This window comes from Corvus hawaiiensis, chromosome 1 (genome assembly GCF_020740725.1).
Source record: "Corvus hawaiiensis isolate bCorHaw1 chromosome 1, bCorHaw1.pri.cur, whole genome shotgun sequence".
NCBI lineage: Eukaryota > Metazoa > Chordata > Aves > Passeriformes > Corvidae > Corvus > Corvus hawaiiensis.
In genome coordinates, this window is record NC_063213.1 from 10,591,568 (window position 1) to 10,607,837 (window position 16,270).

Below are 16,270 nucleotides of genomic sequence, written 5' to 3' on the forward strand. Positions count from 1 at the left end.
TACCTGCGCGGTGCCGCCGCCGCCGCCGCCCAGGCCCGCGGCGCGAACCCGGGCTCCTGCCCGGGCACCCCCTCCCTGCCCGTCCTATTCCGCTTTATTTCCGCGTGAAATGACTTGCACGTTCTTCTGCAAAAGCCCAGAATAACCGAAAATAAGCCCTCGTTCCTCTTCTGTGTGTCGCGGTTTTTTAGCGCTTCCCGCCCGAGGCTGTAGGGATGGTTCCAGGTCTGCGGGGAGAGAAGCCGAAGGTGCTGCTGAGGAGACTCCTCTCGCTAACTTTGTTCGTGTGCTGCTGCATATCCTGCCTAAGGACAGGCCAAGCGTAGAGCCCCATTAGTTTACAGGTGGAGTTCGGATCTTCTGACACCTGTACAAATGGAGTAAACGTGAAACGCCCAAATTTCTGAAGTGGGGCGCAGCTAAATGATGAAGGGAAGCACCGTTTGTGGTGGCATGGGGTCAATCTGGCCTTCAGCAGTGGGAGGATGACATGGAAGTGTCCAAGATGGATAAAAGTCTGTAAAGAGCCACGTTCAGTAGTTCTCTCTTTTTCTGTGCTAAAACCCTGTGAAAATAAGTTTGAGGGAAGAATTGATATGCTTAATATATTCAGAGGTTGAGTGCATGTTAGGTTCCATTCCTTATGCAAAGAAGAAAACTTCTTTCAAGTGTTTATCTGTGGTTCAAGGACATCTTGGTGTTTGTGAGAAAAGAGAAACTTCTACATGTGTTTTTATCTCTCTTGTCCAGCTTGTCAAATTTATTTTGTTATTGTGGTTAAAGTGGGCTTTCTATAACAGTAATGTCATGGAAGGTTTACGTAAGGAAGTGGTGGAACAGCTTCTTTGAAGTGATTCAGTGTCATTGAGTACACCTTGAAGTGATACAAACGTCTATTGTTCAGGCGCCCATTTTACAACATTACAACTGCATCATTCTCCTTAAGCAAATTTCTGAAACTGCTTTCTAAGCAAGTCTGCCCTTGGTGTTTCTCGATGTTTTTGAAAGAGAGCCGGTAACCCCAAGAACCCACAAGTATGTTTTCTAATGAGTAGTTTAGGTTAAATAATCTTTGTGCGTGGTGTCAGCTCTAACCTGTCTCGTAATAACTTTATATGTAGCTTTGTGTGTTGTGGACTTGGGCAATTATTTTAAGAAAAGATGCTGGTACCAAACATAAGAATTTAGGGCAGAGGCCAACCATAATGTTGATTGTCTTTCTAATGCCAGTTGTTTATGTGTATGTTTGTCCCTGAACTAGGTTTATCATGTTAAATCTAAGGATTCTAAGATGAGATGCCTCTTTAATGTAGACAGCCTTTCCACCATCTCTTTCTTAAATTTAGAACTTGTTTAAAGCATTCGGTCTTTAGTATGGACTGAAATGCTTAAGTCTGTTGGTACAGTGACAAGACAAATATTGTGAGTGTAGGGATAATGTCTTACAAGAAGATCTTACTTCTATGAAATCCTGAAATTGCAAGGCAGATCTAGTATGTGCCAAGTAAGGAGGAATTAAGTGGTATTGCATTCTATAAATTCGAGATGAGATTAGGATCATTTTATGTCATGGAATTTTAAGTCTTGTAGCTAAGACTAGTAGGTTGTCTTGTGAGGTGAAAGCCAGGGTGAGGGACTTCTGGAGGCCACCCCTTCAAACCCCTGTGGGGAGGGAGAGTTGGTTAGTACTCTGTGAATGACCACTGAGGAATGGATAGGAACCGGGGTGGTCTCCTTGCAAGCCAGAGTGATTTGTGTTTTCTCATCCTCCAGTAATATGTACTGACTATTTTTAGGCTTGGTGTTCAAGATGGTAGGCTGGGTGCTCACAACGCTCTTACACGGACTGTCGGTAGGTTCTGTAGCTCTCTGTGCTAGACCATATGAGGTAGTGCTTCAGGAATGCGCTGTACAGAGATTATTTATCGGTGCTTCAGAAGAGCTTGCTAGCTGTATTATATTTAGAGTCAAAATTCATTGCTTTTGTTCAAGTTTTAAGCACTAAAAGATTCTAATTTACTGGCAGGTATTATATTTCCAGATGAAGAGCAATGATGTTAGAGGTCACTCTGCTTGAATAAAACCATAATAGCAATTCATCTAATACATCAATAACGAGTACATAAACATTGTTTGTTTAGAGACTTGTGCAATAAGATTCTGGCCTCTGAGTGTGGTGCAGTACTTCCTTGTACAAACACCTGGTTAAATCGCCTTTGTTCTTGAAGTTCCTTAGGATTCCTCACCCTCAGGTCTTGTATTTGCATACCTGTGCCTGCATTTAGGCTACTTCTAGGCTATTAGGGATTTGCTAATACAGAAATGGGAGCTGCAGTGTCTGTGAAACAGCTGAGGAAATAAAGTAGCCTTCAAACATATTTTAGGAGTTAACCAGCTGTAAGTAATTTAGCAGGACCTGATGCTGTCTGTTGAACTCTTCAATAAAAGTCAAATACCTATAAATAAAAGAAGGTACAATATATACTCATAGGTAACTAACTAGTGTTGAATATAAGATTATATTGTACCTTGTACCATTTAAGCAGTGAGCACCCTCAGCAAGCACAGGTGGCACAGGTCTCAAAGGGAAGCTTTCAGGACATCAGCAATTTCACTAAATAGCTCTTAGTCTGATGATTATTAGTGGATCCAGGAAGGTTTCTACTATAATTAAAAAAAAAGTAAAAAAAAAAAAATCCAAGTCTGATAATTATTGTTGTTTAGTATTAGATAACATAAGCTTGTATGGTGAGAGTAGCATTTCTTGCTTTAGCAGACTGTATGGCAGGCTAGGTCAGCCCTGCATTTTGGTGTGACTGCAGCATTTGCTGACATAGTTGAATTAGCAAGATCAAAGCTTGCTAGCAGCAAAACGGGGCTGGCTTGCATTTGGATGTTGGTGTTAAAAGCTTGCTTAGAGTAGGTACTCACTAATGTGTTAAAGCTTTTATCCTTGATTTCAGCTGTATAACAGAATTTATTGGTGCAGTTTCTTTACTCTGCTTTCTGTTGAAAGAAGGTTGTTACCTTCAGTGGTGGATGCCTGCTTTCCTCTTTTACATTTCGAGGAACATCCACTTTCATTTGAAAGCAAGCTGCACTAAATTTAGAAAAAAAATCAATGTTGTAATGCTTGAGTGGATTTCACAAGGTTTGAGCACGCTCATTAGTGTTTCTAGCATCATCTGTGATGATCTGGAATGGTTTTGTTTCCTAAATATTTACCTTTAGCAAAACAACCAGTCTTACAAAGCAGTCTGCTTAGCCTGATCTTTCTCAGGTGTGCTGTAGTCTTGCGGCTTGCACTGAATTAATGGCACCTCAATGTACAGCATCCTTGAAGCAAATTGTTCACTGAAGACCTCAAAATGGAAGTTTTACTCCTTTAAATTTGATTTCTTTGCATGTTAATAAGGAGTGTAGTGGCGTATGTTGATACTTAAATTCCCTTAACTCATGAATAATGCTGTTAAACTGAGTTCCATGTAATTAAGAACTTAATAACTGTAATCATTCTCCTCTTTCTCCTTTCCCTCCCTGCTCTGTGGGAAAAAGCCCCAAAACCCACACACTCCCCCCCGTTAATGGACATCTTTGTATTGTAAAGTTTTAATGCTGCACTAGACAATAATTACTATTGTAAAATGCCTTTGTGTTTTATGTAGTATAAACTGAAATTTTCTTCTAAGCTATGTTTGAAAATGGGAGACATGAGACAAAGAGATTTATGAGCATACAAATACAGTAAAATTGTATGTTTTTTTTTTAATTCTGACACAATAACTTAAATAGTAACTATTGCTATTTCTAAACTCTAAACAAAATGGAGCAGGGAGATGTTGGGTAAGATGTTGCTGAATCTTCTTGATGCTTTCCCTTTACAGACTTGTGTGTTATCTTGAATGAACAAAAAAGGAAATGCAGTACTGTAGCCATTCTGTCTATGCTCTGACACATCTTAAAACAGCTTTTCTCCCTGGCTTCAGCAACGTGCATACCCCAGGAATACTTTCCTTTCAGCAGCCCTCTTGTTCTGTGTTCAAGAGCAGAAGTAGGCAAGTACAATTAGTTATATCTGCAGTGGGTTTTTAAGTCTGGTAAGGCCAGTGTGTGCACTCTTTGTTGGTGCCGTTTCTCTGTTGTAGCTAAAACAGTAATTGGTTACACATCTGCTCTTTGCTGTTACTCTGATGAAATATTTCCTGTGGCTGAGTACATCTGTTACAGAAAGGTAGGTGGCGGAACTTTAATTTAACACACTGTAAAATATCCTGTGAGTTTAATTAAACAGCATATCTGAAATACCGGAGTGTCTTTGCATTCAGCAAGTAGTAACCACCTGTGCTCTAGATGTTTTCTAGGACATCTTTTCCTCCCCTACTTCTGCACGTTTACACTGTTAGAAAGGTTCTGTCGAGGCTTTGACAGATCATTGTGTGAAGTCTATGCAAATGTAGTGTTTTCCAAAACCATTGAGCAGAATAGCTCAGTATGTCTCTTAATCTCACTTTTTAGTACTACAGTACTTGTGAACTGCCACCCCTAGTGAATATAGTTTAGTAATACAATACACTTCCTCCTTCTCCCCCTCTCCCTTTTTTCTCAGAAAGTACTTTTGTTCACCTTTTTTACTCTTGATTGCTAGTTTTTAGCTTCTGTGAATTTAGCTTCACTTGATTCAGGAAGCAAGATTCAAATCATTCTTGGTGATTTTTCCATCCTACTTGTGGCATTATTGAATAGAAGGAAAGTGAACTTAGTGAGTTTTTCTTTTCAGAACCCATTTGGAACACTCAAAAGTTAATATTAACTATATCTGGCTAATAATATATAATGGATTGTTTTGAAGCACTTTTTCCTTACTTGGTTTGACTGGGATTTGGTGCCTAGCCTTGACTTGTGTTTATGTTTTCCCTCAGCCCCTCTTTCCTGTTGTCTGGCGTGTTCTAACTACAAAAATTTCAAAAAATTGAAAGACTTTGACTGGTTTGTGTACTACTGACTGTTTCACTAATCAATATTTAATATGGTTTTCATAGGATATGTAACATGACACTGATATTCTGGACAGGTAATTTTCATTGTTTGAAAACCTTACATAATAAGGGGAATCAGGTAACTGCTAGAAATGAGCACCTTATTTTTTAGCATCATATTGCCAAGGATCCATTTTGTGAAATCTACTCTTGAAAAACCTGTAGCTTCTTATTGCTAAGAGTTGCAGTTAGAATCAAAAGAGTTCTGAAATTGTCAAAGTGAAGTTAATATTTAAAGGGACACTGTCACTTTTTAAAAACTGAATTTAAATCCTGGTTCTAAAAAACCTCTTTAATTATTGCTCCCTTACTCAAAGTTTGTAAGGCTGTTTGGTGGGATTCAGAACAATAATATTAAAGGCAGTGAAGCTATTCCCTTTGGCTTCTCCTTCCCATCCTCTGTATGCACATGCCTGCTTGTGGCCTCTTTGGTTTCAGCTTTGCTGTGGCTGTGTGCACCCTCCTGCCGAGCCTGGGAACAGCTGCATGTTTGCCCTCTCCAGAACGTGCATGGGTGGTGTGTCATGCTGCTGCATGAGGAGAGGGCAGTCCCTGGCCGTGACACTGGCTGCAGGTGAAGTGCTGCTACCAAACAGAGACAGTAGTGGACGTGTTTTCTACCCAATCTGCTCTGTTCGCTCACGAGCTGCGAAAGTAGAAACTTCTATGTAGTGAATGTGAGAATTTTACTCTGTAAAGATGTAATCTCATGCCTGTGACTGTGTCCCTTTAAATTCTATGTGCTAGAGTTTATAGCTGCCAAATCTGTATGTACTGGTGCTGAGTGCTGCAGTTGATTAATTGAGGGAAGAGATAGCATCCAGAGGGACCATGACAGGCTTCAGGAGTGGGCCCATGCAAACCTCATGAAGTTCAACAGGGCCAAGGGCAAGGTCCTGCACCTTGGGTTGGAGCAATACCTAATATCAGTGCAGGCTGGAGGGTAAATGGCTTGAGAGCAGCCCAGCAGAGAGGGACCTGGGGTACTGGGGCATGAAAAACATGAGGCAGCAATGTGTGCATGCAGCACAGAAAGCCAGTGGCAGACAATGGCACAAGAAAGATGTGGACCTGTTAGAGCTGGCCCAGAGGAGAGCCACAAAAATTATCAGAGTGCTGCAAACCTCTTCTGTGAAGAAAAGCTGAGAGAGATGGGGTTTTTAGCCCAAGAGGATTCTCTGGAGAGACCTTATCAGGGTTTTTCAATACTTAAAGGGAACTTTGAAGAAAGAGAGACTTTTTACCAGGGCCTGTAGTGATATGACAAACGGTAATGGTTTTAGCCTAAAAGAGGGTAGATTTAGATTAAATAGAAGGAAACATTTTTTACAATGAGGGTGATGAAGTGGACACAGGTTGCCCAGAGAGGCAATGGATGCCCCATCCCTGGAAACATTCAAGGTCAGGTTGATCAGGACTCTGAGCAACCTGATGGAGATAAAGATGCCCCTGCCCATTGCAGAGGAGTTGGACTAGATGACCTTTAAAGGTCCCTTCCAATGCAAATCGTTCTATGATTTTATGGAGCAGTCAAAAAAAGGATATTTCTTGGTAACATCCTCCAAAATGAAGTAGTTTGGCAGAAAGGGCAAGTGGAAACTAACAGAGTTAAAACAATGCCTAGTAAGGCATAACCCACGTTAACATCTTTGTGTATGACTGCAGTTCAGGAGCCACATCTGGCAGGGATTAGAAATTGCCTTTTGTTCTTTTTTAGCCCCCTCCGCCCCCAGATCTTAAGTGAAATGGTGTTAATGGATTTATGGGATTATATGTAGCTGTGTGTATGAATAAAACTGTCTTAACAAATCTGCGTGTGTGCAGATGCTTTGGGCCTTAAAGAGTAATCCCAAACTGCAGAATATGGTAACTGAAAGCCATTGAAAAGTGGTTCCCAAGAGAGATAGGAAGGAGGGTGGAAGAGGGGAGAATATATATATTTGCTTGGGATCTGATCCTCTTTTGAGAAGAAATAGAAATGTGATGAGCAGGGAAAACCTGTTCCTCGTTCTTGACCATATGTCCGTGAACAGGAAGATACATAGTGAAGCCCAGAAAATTGGCAATAACTGTTTATGGGATGGGCTTTTTTAAATTTTGTAAAGGAATCTAGCCACAGTGAATAGAAGAATTTAGGCAAATAAGAAACTACCCAATGGTAGTTCTTTCTAGTCTTCTTTAATTTGTGAATATAGCTAATTAGTTACTACTGATTAATCACACATAAAAAGCTCTGATGGGATTAGGTGCGGGGGAGGACTCTGTGGAGTCCAGAGGATATGAAAAAAAAATTTTAGTGCAGTACAGGTCACTGGTGCAACCTGAATTTTATTTTAGACTGTGGAATTGGTGTCAGGTTACTGGAACTTGGTTGTTCCAAAAGCTAATTAAAATACCAAGTTTTTTAATAAGGATGGATGGGCATTAAAATCTTAACTAAATCTAGTCTCATTTTGATACAAATTTCTGTATCTTTATACATTTTCATTTTGTGATATAAAACCCAAAGGAGATTTTGAGCTACTGTTATTCATGGAGCATACTGTGTTTTTAGTAAGGTATGCTTTTCCTTGGCTTTATGATTTGTTAAAAAGCTGAAAACACCATGTCAAACCCCTGAAATGGTTAATGCCTGATCTTGTTAATAGTGATGGTGCTCATTCCTAGCGTGAGATCCTGCGTGTTGGCGGATCTTAAATTGGAAGTGGCCCTGGGTTTGGTTTAAATTTTCTCTGATCAACTTATTTAAAAGGAAGCTCAGTTGCCTGGTTAGCTTTGCCATCTCTGCTCTCCTATTCCTCTGCAGACTATTGCACCTATTTTAAGTTTTAATTGTTGTTTCAGAAATAATTTATGCTGGAGAATGAATTTTTATTTTGTTCTCAGTGTGCATGATTGAAAAATTTTGGGTAATCAATCCTGAAACATTTGAAATGTTTGACAACTGGTACCCCATGAAACAAAAAGTAATTTCTGTTGAATGTTGGGTTTAAATTTTAAAAAATCCTGTAATCAAATGTTTGTAAAAATAAGATTTTGACAGTAAAGAACATATTCTCCATATTTATGCAATCAAAAATAATTTGATTTTTTTGTACATATTCTCCACGTTTATGCAATAAATCAGACATAATTTGATTTTTCTTAAACAGGGGAAGCAGTAGCTCATACATGGTAATACTGTTTGGTGATACTGTCAGGTGTTTTCAGGCATATTGAAATGCATATATTTGGCTTTATCAAGGTGACAGAAATGAACCACATCACCAGCAGCCTGTTAAGTCAGGTGCACTTTCACTATTCTCATAATTTCATGGGCACTTTCATTATTAAGGGAAGTGAAACCATGAGCTGCCAAAAATGGTGGAAAGTAGTTTTCAGAACTTCTGTCATGAAAATTAATTTCTGCTTATGTCTGAACAAGGACATCTGTTAAATTTTGTATAGTAGCACTTAAGGTTGAATAATACATTTTTAACCTGACAGTGTTCCTAAATTACCATGTTTGCTTTCATTTTCCAGCTGGGTTTTAATTTTGCATGCATTTCAGTGAACTATAGTATGCATAATAGTTGTTTCCTGGAAGCATTTTGGGGCTGTCTCTGCTGGTGTTCTCCAAAATGAGCAAGGAAGTGGAATTTATTTTCCTTTTGTGGAGGTTTGTTAGCTAATGAATAAGTAATGCTGAAGTGATTCCATTCTATTTACATATATGCATATGATTTTGAACTTAATGTTGTTTGAAGAACGGCTGTAAGTAAGCGGGATCTCTTCTTTTTAATGACAACCCAAACAACTCCAAAGTTTAGTAGAACTAAATATTTCCATTTTGATAAAAATATTTAAGTTGTGGTTAGTTTGGCAAAGCAATTTGTAATGTGTAATGCTTGTCCTTAGTTTATCATAGGAGCCTCTGTGAAGCTGTTTTTTTGAAGTAATGCCAATAGAAAGTGGAAGTTGTGCATCTGCTCGCCAAGCAAAGCAGAAACGTAAATCTCACAGCCTTTCCATTCGAAGAACCAACAGTTCCGAGCAGGAACGGGCAGGGCTGCAGAGAGACATGTTGGAAGGGCAGGTAAGGTGATGCTTGGGAGCCTACATCACTTTTTAGATGTGTTTTCTATGGGGAGAAGCTAAACAAACTTAAATATTGAAATATATCCAGTAAAGCTGGAGGAAAAACAGATTTTGTTGCTTGTAAGTGCTCTCTGGCTTTGGAGATCATTGATGTGGATGTTGACAATGTTTCAGGTTCTGTTGAGACCTGTGGAGTTTATCAGCTTCTCTGTAGTCTTACATGAATGATAAAACCATAAAACGATATAAAACCCAGCCTGATTATTTCAGTGCAAGCTTCCCCTCCACGTGCAAAAAAAAAAAAAAAAAAAAAGTTCAAGATTGATTCTTGATTTCATAAGTTTGCATTTAGAATAGTAGCAACCCAGAAATATGAATAAACCAAATACTTCTTATGATGACTCTGATAGGGAAAATATTAGTTGGAAGGCTGTCCTGTATTCCTTTCCATAAAGTGAACAAATACTGCCTGCCTGACAGAAGTGTGAGCTAACTCAGATTTTTGTTTGTGTGGGGTTTTTTTGTTTGGCTCAAATGAAGGTGTGCTCTTCTGTGGATTAAATTTAAGGGAAAGAACAGCAGCCACTGCTTCTGTAGCTTTCTTAATCACATCAGTGTAGCAGGTGCAATCTGGACTTGGAGTGTTGCACTTAACAATTCTGGTATTACCTTTAGGTAAGGCTTCTGTCGGAAGCAGTGCTGGCAAAGATAAGCAAATATGAGTTTAAAAGCTATTTATTGTCAAATTGACTACACAGTGTTAGATGATGCAAAACTCGATTTTTATTGGAGAGGTGGTTTGAAATACAAATGGAGTTTGGCTATGAGAAACCTCACACTGAAGTCTGCAGATACTCTGAAGGGAAAAACCTGGTGTTTTCTCAGTGTTGTAATTGGGGTTTTTTTTTAATTGAATACATTTTTTTCAGTAAATCATAGCATTAGTTTTCTGGGAATTAACAGAGCCTAGGTTGTTGCTTCTAGTCACTTAGAAGTTGGAGAATGCAAGTACTTGGGTAGAAAACTGTTCCTGCATTTGGGACTACTGCAGCCTTACTTCAGGAAAGGAGTGAAGGGCAGCTGAGAGGTCATGAGATGCTGTCACCCCTGCCTACTAAACCAAAATGTTAAGCTGTTTTAGTATTTCTTAGCAAACTCTAAGTGTATTATGCTGTAATACATAGCTGTTTAAAATGTTTTATCTACCATCTTGTTTAATTTTGTTGACCTTGAGAAGCCAGGTGGCAGAGTCTAGCAAGTAGAGAGTATTAATGCCCCTTTACAGTGGAGCTGTAGAACACATGAGAACTAGCTAAGGACTTTTGCAGATAAAGAGATAACATTATTACATACTGTTTTAATAAGCTATTTTAAATAATGCCAACTTTAGAGGGACTAAAGGAAGTAGATGCATTTTACTATGCTGGTTACTTCATTACAAGTTTAGATTTGCTTATGCTTTCAGGCTTTGAGAAGTGGTTTGAAAACCTTTTCTACATCTCTCTTTTGATTGCAGAAGTTGTAGGATAAGTTAGTTTCTTCCATAATCTTGCTGTATGAAATTATTGGGTAATTGAATCAGAAAGAATTCTAACTTCGGTGTTTCTCTTAATAGTGTTTCATTTATTTAATATTCTTGTTTAATCAGTTTAGTTTCAAGTTGGTTTTAGTTAGGATCTATTTTGCTTCTGATTGTCTGTGAATGCCTGAACAAAAGTATCCTGTCAAGGGAGAGGCAGGTGAAGAAAGGAATGATGTAGGGCTTAAGGAGCATGGTCCCCCTTCTTCCAGAACAGTGCCACAGCTTAAACCAGCTGTGAACCTGTGTAAAACTGAATTGTGCACAAAGCAGGTGTGCTCTGTATCATGGCTATGAGTTGTTTCTCTTGCTCTCTCTTTAAAACTTTGGAAATAACTTACACAGCCAGGGTCATGGCAGGCCTTTCCCGCTGTGCCTGCAGACAATTCCCGGGGCTGTGGCGGAAGGTGACTCAGTTAAGTGAAAACTTTTTAAAAAAGAAGTTCATAGCTGGCTACCTAGGTAAGTAGTAAGTGTAGTAAGCCAATTTACATGTTGTATTCACCTTTCTAACCCATTGCATGTCAACTTCTAGTTTACTTTATCAACTGAAGGTATTCTTTTTTTCTTGAACTGCAAACATCTTGACATTTAAAAAAAAATTCCCACTTTTTATTTTTTTTAAATGAGTTGTACATGTATCTTGGTTTATAATTTTTCTCTAGTAAAGAAAACCAAAACAAATACCATAGGTGAGTTGAATTCTATCCCTTGAAAGAGAAAGAATATATAAAATGAATAATTTTATGATGCACAGAGCTATCCATTTTGTGTTCTAAACTAGCAGTAGTTTTAATTTCCCTCCTTGCTGGGACATTGAGATAACTGTTAAAATCAGTTCAAGATTGAAGGCTAATTGTATAAAATATATGTAAAGAAAAATATAATCCCCAATATTTTGCCTCCTAGGATTCTAAGTTACCATCTGCTGTCCGGAATACACTCCTTGAACTTTTTGGACAAATAGAGCGGGAATTTGAAAACCTGTATATTGAAAATTTGGAATGTGAGTATCTATTTTTTTCTGGCAACTTAGGAATTGTTTGTATTTAGGTTATAGTAACACTAATTAAAACACCTTGGATATTATAGTATAATTAGTGTAGCTTTTCTGTGAGGAATTTAAGAATTGTTTTGAACTTGCAGCCAAAGATGGAATTTGTACTTTTCCAGAAAAATTCCTTTCTTAGCTCTTTGACCCGAGCAGTGAGAACTGATTTGTGTCAGCCCCCCTTGACTCTTGGGCAAAGCCAGTGAAGGGTCTATCTCCTTATCATTGTAGGCTCTAGTGGATTTAATGTTAATCTGGCAGTAACTCCATTCAGCCTTTGAAGTTCGTGAATTTGTTTTATATTTACAGACTTAATTTTAATGATGCAGTATTAGTAAATAAAATTGGAAAAGCGACTTACTTGAAAAAGTGTAAAATGGGGTGGTTTTGAATCAAACGACTTAAACATTGCATAACCAGCACGTGCAGCTGTTCAGGAGTTTTGAAGTCATGCATTCAGATAAAAATTCCAGGTGTTATCTGAAAAAGATATTTGTTCAATGACAGTGCAGTTGTCTGATAATGTAAGTGATCCAAGTTGATGCAAGAGGATCCCAACTTAAGTGACAGGCCTGTACAGTAATACAGTAAAGCCTCTGCTCAATTTCCCTTGCTGGAATTTTAAGCTGTGTTGCATTGGTTTGGCTTCTGAATTGTGGAATCTGTCTGATTTGGCTCCAAGTCAATTTTTTTTCCACACCTGATCAGTTCCCACAGTTAAACCAGTCATTCATGTTATTGAAAAAAAAAAAAAATTTCTTGCCTGCTTTTTTGAAAATGTGCTGGGTTTTTTATTCTCTTAAAACCTGTGATTGTGTTGGTTAAAGGCTGCCATCAAAAGTACACCGTTTTTAGTGACAATTTGCACAACTGAATTCTCAGCCTCCTGCTGAGAAGTTGGCTGGTAGCAAGAAAAGAAGAGTTTCCCTCCCCAGCCTTCAGAAATGCTTGTCAGAAAACAAGTGGTGGATTTTTACCCTCCAGAGTATGGTTATTTTCCTCCTTTTCAATTTCCATTTCTTTATATGCTTTCTTCACCTCACAGCTCTAGTTATGGTTGTGGTCTCTTTTCACTCCCCTGACAATTTCTAAATTTTTCTCTTCTCTGCTCAGTCTAATGTTTTTTGTTCTTGGTCTAATTCCTGTACTAGTGCTTCAGCTACTGTATACAGATTTTAAAAAAAAATCCAAAGTATAAAAAATAGTCATTTGCAGCACTACCTTTCTTGTGAGACTCTAGTAGGAGACAAGTATTCAGGGAGAATGCTATTTTGTGGTTAATAAAACCTTTGTTAAGAAAGGATGTGTTAATTCTGTGGCTAAAATATTTATGATGCTACAAGTCTTTTGTCTTCTGCTGGATTTAATTCAATACAGATGGGCCATGTATTTAACAGAAATGGTTTTGTTAATCCTTAGCCTCATTTATTAGTAAGAGTAATTAGAAGCCGCCAATGCTTTCCATGGAATCTGGGTCAAGGTTGATCTCTGGAAAATTCAGCATGAGTCTTGGTTTTTGTCTTGGTGAGACCTACTTTTATAAAATCCCAGTTGATCTCTTTTCCTCTCCTTACCATAAAACAGCTTACTTACTAACCATAACAGTTCTTAAATAGTATGTTAATGCTGTTATTAATGATAGCCAATTTTTTGTAGTAATGTGAATTTCTGGTTTTGGTAGTGCGTAGGGAGGTTGATACACTGAATGAGCGCTTAGCAGGTGAAGGACAGACAATTGATGGAGCTGAACTGAGCAAAGGACAACTGAAAACAAAAGGTAAGAGAGCCACAAAGAATCCCAAACCAGTATTTTTGAATTGACTTTTTTGTACTTTGTTGACCAAAACTTAGAATGTTACTGAAGGGAATTAATACCAGTTGCTTATACAAACAAGGTAATGCTGTATTTGAAATATCTTCCTTTGAATTTATTTGTCTCAACAGCCAGTCATAGTACCAGTCAGCTTTCTCAGAAATTAAAGACAACTTACAAGGCATCTACTAGCAAGGTATGAGACAAATTAAATCTCTACTCATCCATGTGTGAGACTAATGTGACTGTCTTTTAAGTTGTAAATTGTGGTTTCTTTAAGCTGGGTAGTGCTGGTCTGTAAGTAAATCTGCCTCCTAAGGAGCAGGATGTTTATCTTGGATTCATCGATTATCCATTACTTAACCCATACCATATGATATTTTTACAATAATTGCTCGCCTTTTTTGAAGAAGATATGTTGGAGGGGAGAGTGTGCACATGTGTATGTGGGAGTGCTGTTTCATATGTAGACAAAAAAAAAGTAATTGTTTCATGAGGGAAATAGAGAACTTGGTAGTGGATTTCTGAATGAAGATTTGGGTATTGCAGTTGAAATGGGAATTTAAGTAGGCACCTTGTCCTGTTCCACTATAAAAGGGGTAGCCGGGAAAGGATTCTTTTCATAGATTTTTCTGATGAAAAATCAAGCACTAAGACGGCAACATTATGTCTGAAAACCGTTTATTGAAATCAAATAAAAAAAACCAACAAAAAACAAACAAACAAAAAAAAAACCCAAAAAACCACAACTAAGTGTTCTTATTAAAAAAAGAAGGAGGTGGGGGAGGAACAGGAAAAAGGAGCGGGGGGGGGGGGGGGGGGGCGGCTACAAACAGAAGGCAGGGGACAGCGTTGCCACAGAACCCCGGCTATCTGTCAGCATCGCTTTGGCACACGGAGCGTGCGCGTTGTGAACCGCGGTGCGTTTGCGTAGCTGCCGTGGCAGGCTGAGCGCCACTTTTAAAGAGCCGCAGGCTGCGTGTCCCTTCCGTCGGCAGAGACGGGCTGCTGGGGCTGCAGGCGCGCTCTACCGCCGCAGCGGCGGGCTCTCAGCGGCGGGGCGCGGCGGCTGCGGGCGGCGGGCACGAGCTGCGTGAGGGCAGCGGCTGCGGATGGCGGCTACGAGCTGGGTGAGGGCAGCGGCCGCGAGCACGAAATCCTCACGTCGACAAGCTAGTTCCCGGAATTGGCACAGCAGGGCCAAACAGGCACAGGCAGGGAAACAGGATCTCAGGGAAGAGGGCGCGAAGGCGGGAGCAGAAGGGGCCGAGCTGACCCTTCAGGCGACCCAAAACGAAAAGACCTCGTGGTGTTGCGGCTAGCTGCTTTTATGTGCCCCTAAACTCCCCCACTCGGCTTCGCGGGCCCATTTTTGGTGGGCATTTTTGGCGGGCATTTTTGGCAGGCGCCTTTCGCGGGCATCCGGGTACTTCACCAGCAAGCGTGTGGGGCGGGGAGCTGCTCGCAGTCCAACCATGGGAGCTCTCTCTGCCCTGATTTGGCTGCCAGGGGAAGCCTCTCTGGGCGCAGGGCAGCACAGATTAGGTTTGGGTTTTTTTTTAGAAATTTTCTTCACCTCATTTGTGACATATGTTGAGGCATATATATATTGGTCCCTCTCACACCTCTATGTGTACTATTACAAATTTCCTTTTAAAAATAATTTTTATTTTTAGCTATGACACTAGAACAATTTGTTGCCTTTGTGTTGCAAGCCTTGCTCATCAGTAGCTAGTGATCTTTTTTTGCTTGATGTTTTGGCACAATTAACCTTTCTGATGCTTTTCATTTTGTACATCTGCATCAACCTGATATTTTTGTTTTCCTTGCTCTCTCCCCTTTTTCAATTTTTACAGGGAGTTTACCTGCTTCTCTTTTTTCCCTATATCAGAGTAATTTCCTGATACATTATTAAGCATAAATAAAACGTGAGGAAACCGCATTCCCTCACATTTTCCTCACAGAGGTATGTGAACCAGCTGTATAGGCAGCTCTGTGGTGACCTGTAATGCAGGCTGATATGCCGTGTAGATGTCTTGGAAATACCTTCTCTTAAGTATGAAAGTTTGAGAGTAAGAAGGTGGTAGTGAAATAGACTGAAGCTACTGTGATTTATCTTGTCTCCTTTTTATTGTGCTGTTTTCCAAACTTTTTTTCTTACCAATTTGCTGCATAGAGGTGCCTCTTTTAAGAGTTAATGATTTGCAAATTCTCTAATGAGACCACTTAAATAAGGACAAGTTATTATTAATAGGGGCTGTATAGTTTTGGTACACCTACTATGTAGTTATGGATTAGTACCCTCTAGTGTAGTGTAGTGTTGTGTTTTGTGGGCTTTTTGGTTTTGTTTAGGTTTTTTTTTTTGTTGTTTGTGGGGTTCTTTTATTTTGTTTGGATTTTTATGGCAGGTGTTAAATTCTTGTCTTCTTTTACTTTCTTGCAATGTAACACTTGTATTTTTTCCTGAGCAAGACAGGCAGACCTCACAGCTTCAGCATGGGAAGCTGGGAAGTATGAGGTGGAGGCTCCTGGGTAACTGATGTGCATGCACAGCAAAGCAGCCATGAGTAGTGGAGCATGAAGAATTTAATACCTGAACATTATGCACATCTGTTGTGTCAATTGGTGCCAACAGATGTCTGAATGTGCTGATGTATTTCTTATTTCTTTATTTTCACAACTTTGAGTCAGAATTTACTGGGGACTAGGCAAGA

The 16,270-nt window shown here is 39.4% G+C and overlaps 1 protein-coding gene across 2 annotated transcripts in view; it reads left to right on the forward strand.

Moving 5' to 3' along the window:
- Positions 1-16,270, forward strand: part of WDR37 (WD repeat domain 37) — a 47,170-nt gene that overhangs the window by 330 nt on the left and 30,570 nt on the right. Inside the window, exons 2-6 of one of the 2 annotated variants that reach the window (XM_048287105.1) lie at positions 5,040-5,071; positions 8,934-9,111; positions 11,602-11,698; positions 13,425-13,520; positions 13,688-13,752. In XM_048287105.1, the coding sequence (XP_048143062.1) occupies positions 8,974-9,111; positions 11,602-11,698; positions 13,425-13,520; positions 13,688-13,752 (396 nt within the window). In that variant the 5' untranslated portion in view covers positions 5,040-5,071; positions 8,934-8,973. The remainder of the gene's footprint in view (positions 1-5,039; positions 5,072-8,933; positions 9,112-11,601; positions 11,699-13,424; positions 13,521-13,687; positions 13,753-16,270) is intronic. The other variant, XM_048287173.1, reaches the window with a different exon arrangement.